The sequence below is a fragment of the Nansenia antarctica genome (genome assembly GCF_963989245.1).
Source record: "Nansenia antarctica genome assembly, chromosome: 9".
Classification (NCBI taxonomy): Eukaryota; Metazoa; Chordata; class Actinopteri; order Argentiniformes; family Microstomatidae; genus Nansenia; species Nansenia antarctica.
The window spans coordinates 33,294,831-33,304,830 of NC_137679.1; the positions used below are offsets into that span (position 1 = coordinate 33,294,831).

Here is a 10,000-nt window from a genome sequence, read left to right on the forward strand (position 1 = left end):
CATGGCCCGGGGCGTCCTGGGCTGGGCCATGGCTGTGCCGGGCACGGCTGTGGAATGGCAGAGTGCCTGCGCTGTGGGGTTTGAACTCCTGTGTGATGAATACAATAATAAACTCTCTCTTAATCGCCGGCTGTCACTCTGCCACCTCTGCTTTGCAGTGAGATGCTGAGGTTTCCCAGCATTGATGGCTGCCACTGTCCCTGTCTGTGTTCCACGGTTATGACACAGAGCTCTCTTGCTTAAAAACCTCCTTTCTTTCTTTCTTTTTTTCTGTCTCTCTTAGGGTAAATGTATAATATACATTAAGGGGTCTTTGGATGGTTATCCAGGTATACTTGTTATGATAAGTAGACTTATCAGCTATATCCATGACTTCTGGTCTTGATCACGAAATCCAGTACTGTCGACATCATCATCATCATCATCATCATCATCATCTCTGCGAGATATGCCGCGTAGCAGACATAGAGGACAGTAAAGACTTTGCTGTTTCATCAAACTGCTCCTGCTTGTTGACTGACCTCTAACCCCCATGTAGACTTGTCAATAACCCCCCTTTAGACCGTCATGTCAATGATATCGGTCAATCCATCTGCTTATTGATTAGTCAAAGCTCAACCCTTATGTACCTTGGACGCAACAACGCATGATTTGTTTTCAGTGGACTTAATTCATTGCATAAATGATACTCCAACGAGGTGTATTATAATGGCATATACATGACTAAGCAAGCAAAGAGAACACTTCTCCTACTGAGCTGAACTGTTGTTAGCAAATCTTAGGCACAACTGAGATATAACCATGGTTCCATGTATGATAAACGATGCAATATGAATAAAGAAATAGATACCAACCTGTTGAATTTGACTTGTGTGACGACACTGTGTTGCTCCGGCAGGGTGGAGACCGGTTAAGCCCGCGGGGGCTCTGTGCACTTGATGCGCCCCTGGGGCTGCGAGACTCGCCGGCGAGCGCACTTGCAAACGAACGGACGCGGGGAGAAAATAACGCATTGCCAGGGCGCACAATAGCTGTAGTGTTGGATTTCGTAACACATGCATATTTATGAACTGAATATGATTTTAAAACAATGGCACCATGTATTTCCCTAGATTGTGGTTGCAGAGACATGTTGCCTCTTGTCAGTTAGGCTAATGTATGCATGATATTACACAACACAACCGGTTATAAATGTTGAAAGAAAGTCGATATTACGCTAATAATTAGTTTCACACGTCCTTGCACATGTTATGCCTTGACTAAATTCGACTTCGTTTACGTCGCGGAGAAGGTCAGCTGGAACGTACGTAAAAAGGCGCACCTTTCTACCCACCCTTAAGATCCACTTGTCTTTAATTAATTAATAGGCTACACACCAGTGCAGCCTCTCTCTCTCTCTGCAGCCAACTGTCGCCAAACCCCTATAACACGGAGACTATATTCCTTTAGCCCACAGACAGTACACCTGTGGCTTTGAGACCCAAAATGCGCACAGAGCGGAGAAACCCGTACGCTGAGATGCAGGAGGAGAGTTCACTCCAAATCCCCCCAAACGGTTTGGAACTCCACGAAGACCCACACCAACCTGTAGCATAAGCCAGCCGTAGGGTAGTCTTGCAGTGCAGGCTTGTCTGTGAGTGAGGATAATAATGCACAGCCGAGGAGGTGACAGAGACCATGCGTTCATATGTCAGTTGTGGAATAGCGGAGAAAGGCGCCGCTGGTATTTATACCCATCTCCTCTGCGCTCCGCGCGTCTCCTCGGCGCTGCTGGCCACACTGTTTACACCAGCTGAGGGGAGAGACACGCCCACTCTGCGATGATTGGCCAGATATTGTAATCCATTTCTACGATTCCCATTTACAGTAAATAGGCAGCTGTAGGCTTGGACAGTGTCTGATCAAGGATATCACAATAGCTATGACTAATGTCACGTGACAGTCTACTTTGAGTATACGAGTGTGGCAATGGACCACTTTGACCACTGGAATGTACAATGTAGGCTACGAGCTAATTGACATATGCAATCGATTTCTTCAACAACAACAACAAAAATCTAGTCTAGTGTTAAATGTTGCGGATCTGCAGTGTGACTGTGCAGTGCACCATGTGTATATTTGATGGGATCAAAATACCCTATGTCCTTATCTAATCTTCCCCCATCCCACCCCCCATCTCTCTCTCGCTCCCTCTCTTTCTGCTGTGTGCACTGTGCAGGATGCTGACATGTTTGTAACACCTGCTTCTGAGGGGGGGTTGCAGAGGTTGAAACCATTTTTACTTTGAAACTAAGATGCGTCTTCTTCAAGCATGGTTGTTTTCATATTAATCAGAGAAATACATATGTCCCTATAGGCCTAATGGCTACCCCTTTTTTGGGGGGGGGGGGCTGCTTTCTCAGCACTGTTAGTTATAACATGTTATGTTGGACTACATACAACAAGGGGCCCCACCAAGGAACCCATCGGGGGGCTGTCAGTCATATCCTTATTCCTGGAGAACAGTTCACCACACATTTACCGGTGTTCTTCCATAGGGGCCGCTGTTTACGTGCATGGAATCTGAGCCCCACGCGAAACTTTACACTGCTGTCGGGGAAAAGGCACGTCAATAAATCAGTGGCGGCATGAGGGAAGAAAGTCAAAGCAAAACAACCTGAATTATAGCCCAGACCATTTACAATACATACCCGTCAGATCTCCTATCACTCACTGAAACATGAGCCCTGGCTGGGCAGACATACAACGATGGGTACCGATGGACTAGCTGCCTGCGATTCGTTGGAAGTGGAACGATGCATTCCGTTGGCTACAAGCTATGGAGTAATCAATCGACTACTGTAATAAAGTGCAACCGACTGACAGATGTCTTCCCGTATGCGAAGTAACGGGTGCCAAGGTAACGGGGCTGTGTCTCCCGGTAGTGGCGCTCTATCTCTGCAGCCAGCTGCACACCGCTCCAGGAGTGATCACCGGCGTTTGGCAGTCAGCCCCGCCGTGTTTACCTAATAAACCGGCACACACACGGTGCAGGCCATGCTCCGAGTTAATTAAGTGTCAGAAATGCTACGCGTGCCAAACGCGTCGCTTTGCATACAATTCAGTTCCTCATTACCAGACAGTGCTGCTCTCCTCTGGAATAAGGACAGTGTTGCAGTCAAGTATGTTCGCCCCGAAATGACATCGATAAACAATCGGCACGAAAATGAATTCATGTTTGACACCCACTCAAAGTATTGTATTTTAGTTACCAACATTATTAAACTGAGCATCGGGAGAATTGGTGCGTAAAACAGTGCGGCAACAGTGCGTAAAATAGGCCGAGTCTAGTGCCCTATTATAAACGCAAAACAACTCCCAGTCCCATCCTATCTTGTCTATCTATTTTCCTCATGGCAGGTCGTGAGCTTAGAATTATAAGGTTCTATCTCCGTTTAGGGCAGTTCGGAGATATTGAGCGTCAAAGTGTTTACATTCCATTATGTTTTGTGAGATGGAACCTTTGTGTTTTATTAATTACTAACTAAAAAATGTCAACATTTTAAAAATAACACCACACAGGCATTAATAAACACCTAATGGATCAGATTATGTAGAAAACTCAATTTTGACAAAAATGGAGATAGAACCATATCATTCTAACATCACAAGCTCCTAAAAGCAAATGTTATGTTTTTGAACAGCAGCAAGATGATTAGTAAATGTGGCCTGCAGTTCCAGTTTTTCAAGTCCGGACCCCTGCGCTCATCCAAGGCGGAGCTGAGATTTGGCCTGATTCTTGTTTGAGCTGGAGAGAGATTATCCCTGCTGAAATGTTGGCTTTCACTCGCATCGGCTCGCAGGGAAAGGTAAATATCTCTCTGCTCACCGTGACGTTAGAATTATAAGGTTCTATCTCAATTTTTGTCAAAATTGAGTTTTTTTACATAATCTGATCCATCAGGTGTTTATTAAATAATTAATTATTTTTAAAATGTTGACCATTTTGAGTTAGTAATTCATCAAATACAAAGGTTCCATCTCACAAAACATAATGGAATGTAAAAACTTTGACGCTCAATATCTCTGAACTGCCCTAAACGGAGATAGAACCTTATAATTCTAAGCTCACGTCACCCCACCATCCCCTCTGCGTGGTTATGAGAGGTGTAAATTCGCAGCTGTCGGGCTGAGCTGAGCACCCTGCATTTAACGCGTCACAATTTGAAATGCAGGTGTTAAAACTATAATGCTGCTCTGGCATATGCACCTGCTAGGGGTTTTAGAGCTCGACAAAATGGTGTTATTTGCATATATCTGCATAAACCCCATAGCGGGTATAATAGAGTTTATAATGACACAGAACATGATGTATTTAAGTCGCTCATTGTGTAGGCTCAGATCTACTTGTCAGCTAAAATGACCTATAGGTACCTCTACATCTCTGGGGGTTAAAAACAAAACAAAAACAAGTGACTGAGTAACTGAGAAACTGAGTTCTTAGAAAGCTGGTGCCACTTTACATTCAACCTGCCTGGAATTATCAAAGCTGAGGAATGTGCAACTTGTCAAGCTAGCACCCTGTGGTTCCTATGGTGGTTCCTGTGGTTCCCCCCTCCCCCCTCTCTTCCCTGAGCTCATTTCCTACCTGCCAACAGAGTGCAGCTCAGTCAGTCCTCATCCCAGGACCCTCAGTCAGCTCCACTGGCCTCTTTTTCCTTGTGTGTTTCCCTGTATCTGCATTGATCTTAACATATTATGATCTTTAGGATAGGTCAGTCTCTTGGTCGGCTACCAACACATTTCTTATTCTTTTCATATCCTGTTTTCATATCAGTGCACACGAGGTGAAGGGAAACAACGAGAGGAGGCCTGTTTAGACTAATAACAACACCTCTACTGTCATTCCACCATGCATCCTGACAAACCCCAGGCTTCCTCTGCTGGCCGTGTGAGAGGAGAGATGCTGTTCTTAGTGAAAAGCCTCCGAAGCCTCCGACGTTAGAAGTCACTTAGAAGGTCTGTTCCAGAAGAGCTTCCTCCCAGATAACCTCATAACATCCTGCCTTGCTGGCTCTAACAGGGAAGGAATACACATCCTAAAGGCTGTTATGGTTTGAAATCCAAGTGCTTTTTAGTCCCGTCTTAATCAGGTCTAATAAAGAAAGTGTGTTGTTGAATAGGATACAATGAATGTAAACAAGCATGCTTTGTACAATATACTAATTTCCCTCACACATTACCTCAAGGGAAATCATTACTGTCAATGTGTAGAGTTGTATTTGTCAATGTGTCTTTCATTAGACAGGGCTGGTATGTAACAGAATAATAACCACAGACATATGTGAAGAACCACAAGCCCACGATTAAAACTTGTTTCATAAATGGGCCATGCAGTACTGTAACTGTAATGGCAGAGATGGCATGCCAGCGCAGGCCGAAGGAAACGATTCTGCTTCATTAAATGGCCTATTCAAGTTCTTGGTCTAGTCTACTGTATTTTGTAATTGTTTTTTGGGTTTATTGTCGAAACAATTACAAAATACAGTAGACAACCAGTAGACTCCCAGTAAGAAGCAATGTTCTCTGAATGTGTTGATGAAGTAGAAAGTCATGTGAAGCGTTGGTATTGAGTGCGGCGTAATCCCCCTAGAAAGGGGTCAATACTCAGTTGAAACAGACATATGATCTGTTCAGAATGCAGAACACTGGGTTCCTATATCGGTATGTGTGTGTGTGTCAGTCAGTATCGGGATGTGTTTGTGTGTGGGTGGGTGGAAGTGTGTGTGTGTGTGTGTGTGTATATGCATCCTCTGTGCAGTTAAGTGAAGTGTGGGAATTGGAGAATTCCCAGTGGGTTGTGTGTTCTAGGAAGCAGCCTCAGAGTCAGGTTCATTGTCTCCAACATCAGCAGGACTTTAATCACCAAGCACCTCCCCATGGTTTCCATGGACACGGACATGACCACTCCATGAACTCCCATTAGAAATACACTGACATGTAAGGATGAACACTGATCTCAGTTTTGTATTATCACCATCAATTGTTAAAGTTTGGATTTGTGGAAGGAATGTTGGTTCTGGATCTCGTGACGTTAGAATGATAAGGTTCTATCTCCATTTTTGGTCAAAATTGAGTTTTTTTTAACATAATCTGATCCATTAGGTGTTCATTAATGCCTGTGTGGTGTTATTTTTAAAATGTTGAAATGTTTTAGTTAGTAATTAATAAAACACAAAGGTTCCATCTCACAAAACATAATGGAATGTAAAAACACTCAATATCTCTGAACTACCCTAAACGGAGATAGAACCGTATAATTCTAAGCTCACAAGATTCTGTGTCCAAGCTAAGTGAAACATCTACCCAGAGCCTGAAATAGACTAATTGTTGGTTAATAAGTCATCTCATATTCAACACTTTTAGAACTCTAAAATGACAGCTAATTCAAACATTTGACTACCAATTCGGAACTGTTGCACAGTAATATTTGCCTGGGATGATTAAGTTTGCCTAGAAGGCTTGTATACATAAAGAAATACAGAGCAAAATCGTGCTACTCTCTTCAGTTCAATGATGAAAAACAATCGTTATTCATGTCTTGTCTATGGATAATCATCTCTAGCCATTGCTCAATTAGTATGCAGCCCAGTTCAAACATGATTATTCCAGAGTGACAGCTGCAGCCCCTGCCTGCTAGACCCCAGCCCCACACCCACACCCATCACCCCAAGGCAGGCCACCACAAGCCTCCCCTCTCTCTCATGTCACCATCTCCAACCATGCCCCAGGCCAAGGTGACTCCTGGAACATTTCTCAATACTGTTGCGTCTGCTTTTCCAATCTACCTACCTACGACTTTAGAAACACTAATTTGGAGGCAGTATTTTATCACCTACCACCAGTGCTTTGATTTCCTACCCGTCAATAGGCTACTAGGCTTGAATTAATAATTTAAAAAACCTTCTAGCATTATGACTGCCAATGGCCCCTGGCCCCAGCATAAATTGTTTTTTCTTGCTATGACTGGTGGATAGATGGTTCACTTACTTACAGGCTACTAAGATTCCAAAGAAATGCATGTCTACTAAATACCAAAGAAATGTAAAAGAAAAGAAAAGGATGAAAACCCCAGTCAAAATGAAAGTCTGCCCCCGCGCCCTCCGCCCACGCTGAGCCATATCCTTCCAGATCCTTCCAGAGGTCTCAAATAGAAAGCAGTTCTTTCTCCGCTCCTTCATGCCTCATCAGACACCAGCGGGGGGGGGGCGTTCAGTGCTCGGGAGGACAATCATGAGTGTCTTTCACTGGCCAGTAAAGAGACAGATACAGTAGTATGTTATTCCATGCATCCTTTATTCCTTTATAAGCATTAAAACATCCAATGTGTCGCCTCAAAAGCAACAAAGCCAACATAAATGAACATTTAATCTGTTTACGGCACACTTAAGGCTTTTTATCATTCAGTTCGTTTTACACTATAACCAACATCGGTACCAACTAGGTTTTTTTCTGCATTCGATTTGCATACTGTGATTCCAGTGTCAAAATCAAGTAGGCTGGAATACCACTTAATCATGTTTTTTAAACTTTTTTTTTTAAATATGGTTTAGAGGAGATATAGATGTGTTACATATACAGTAAGATTATCTTACAAACCAGCATTAGAGACAGTGTAAATCTATCAACGCTTACTGGAAAACCTTGTAAAAATGTCAGTATCAAAACAATAACAGGACTAAAGCTTTTTTTGTGTGTATTGTTTAAAAAGAGGAGCTTGAGCAGAAACACTAGATGGTTAAAGGCTCGCCTTTCCAAAACACTGGCCCATAATATGCTATGATGGGGACTTCTAGATTCTTCCATTCATCACACGAAACCCAACCACAACCTCAAAAACAGGCATCACTTCACAGCAACACACTGATCGGTCAAACGATTATCACAAGTTGCTATGTTGCAAATATCCTTCAAATACAATTCCTCCATTGAAAACGAGGCTCTAGGTGAGCAGTAGTGTATTTTTTCTTCTTCTTTCTTTTTTACAGCCAAGAGCAATTGCAAAGGATTTTTTTATTTTTTATTTTATTTTTTTAAACCAGTCATGAACTGGCTTCTCTTCTCTTCTCCACTCAATATGTTCAGCATAATGACAAAGTCCATCGCATGCGTTGTTTGTTCCAAAACATGATCTTCTTACTAGTGAGTTCTTTGGAGTGAACTGAGATGGGAAATAAAGGTCACTGCAGTCGTCAAGGGAGCAGCGGCGGTAGAAAAGGACTGGTGTCACCGCAGAATCGTCCACACACAGGCATCCCCACAAAAAGGGGAAACAGCCAGAAACAGCAAATGGGGGGGAGAAATGGCTCCAAAAATACCTTGTCTAGTTGTAGTGAGACAGCATTTGTACCTTCTTGTTAGAAGTATTACCAAAAAAAGTCCAGTTTTCACAGTGATTGGATTCCTCTGTCCGATAGCAGCAGTAAGCATTGCCTCTGTAGACCATGACGACAGGGAATGTTGGGGTGAAATGTCCACAGACATAAGGCTTTTATTTGTAGTGTGAAATCAACGAACAGATACATAACCCAAACCACAAAGCATTTATGTTACACAAAACAATCTTCATTTGGAACAGACTTCACACACCACTCTGAGGACACGTATGCGTAGAGAGACTGCTCCTTTTACCACAGATAAACCAAGCACCAGGCTCCAGAACACCCCCGTCTCCCCCCGCCTCAGTTACAGTACATCGTAAGGTTGGTATGTAGTTGATACGGTCAAGTCATTACCACAGGACCTCCAGTTAACATAAGAGCATTGCTACAGGTGAGACGCTGAGAGGTGCACTCTGAGTTTGTAACCATTCATACCTCACACACACACACTGGCCATGAACAAAGATTAGTGTTTTTTCTTTTTCCTTCTCCGCAACAGAGAAAAAAGATGGAATGCCAATAAGAATTAAAAAAAAACAAAAAAAACATACAAACATAGAAAACAATTATTACCTGAAAATATCTGCACAATAAAAGTGCATTACTTTAAATTACCCTGAATGGGAACTTTAAAAAAAAGAAAAGAAAAAGATACAGAATCTTTTGACAAAAACAAGCAAAAAAAAACATCAATCATGATTCTGAGGTGCAAAACATTAGGTTTTTCTTCATCAGGTATAAAGGAATACAAAGTCAATCAATCGTGAGCATTAAAACTCCTCTCAGAGGGAGAGAGAGAGAGAGATCAAAGGAAAAAGAACAAGTCAGAGAAAGGAGGGAGTGTCAGAGAGATTGAAATGTCGAGGGATTCCAGAGGGAATTCTTCATATTCCCATCTGACAGAGAGAGAAGACAACAGAAGAGGTGAGAGAGAGCGAGAGAGCGAGAGAGAGCGAGATCCATCAGATCCAGATTCAAGAGCAAGTGCAAATACTGAGCGGGTCCTGGCTCCTTGGCAAAGAGTGGACCTGTCCATATATGAGCGCCTGGGTTTGGGGCTGTGCTTCAGCCCTGCCTTGGCCTGACCTAGCCCTGGGTGGGGGGGGGTCTACAGTAGCTTTCCTTCCTCATCTTCCCTCCTCCCGTCTTCACTCATCTGAACACAAAGACAAAGTGAAAGCAGTACACTCAATTCCAGGCCTTTTTGGGGATTTGGGGGTTATTTACTTCTCACCAGGCCGGCTCTCTTGTTCCATCAGATGAGAGGAAGGAAGGAAGGAGAGGACGAGGAAAAGCCACTCTACCCTAGCGGGACGCTTCCCCCCCCCCAGTTTGGGTTTCTCTCAGGAGTTGGGCAGCTCGAAGGAGATGAACTGCTTCAGTCTCTCCAGGTACTGGGCGTAGAGCTCGATGTCATTGTGGCCCGCCCCCTCCACCCAGAGGGGCTCCACGGCCCGGGGGCAGCGCTCGTACATGGCCAGGCCGTGGGAGAAGTCAATCACCTCGTCCTCCGTACCGTGGATCACCAGCACCGGAGACGCCACCTTGGACACCTTGTCAATGCTGGGGAAGGAGAGAGA

The 10,000-nt window shown here is 43.7% G+C and overlaps 1 protein-coding gene across 1 annotated transcript in view; it reads right to left on the reverse strand.

Moving 5' to 3' along the window:
* Nucleotides 1-9,057: 9,057 nt before the first annotated feature.
* Nucleotides 9,058-10,000, reverse strand: part of abhd17c (abhydrolase domain containing 17C, depalmitoylase) — a 22,250-nt gene continuing 21,307 nt past the window's right edge. Inside the window, exon 3 of the mRNA XM_080539047.1 lies at nt 9,058-9,983. Within this exon, the coding sequence (XP_080395173.1) occupies nt 9,764-9,983 (220 nt within the window). The 3' untranslated portion in view covers nt 9,058-9,763. The remainder of the gene's footprint in view (nt 9,984-10,000) is intronic.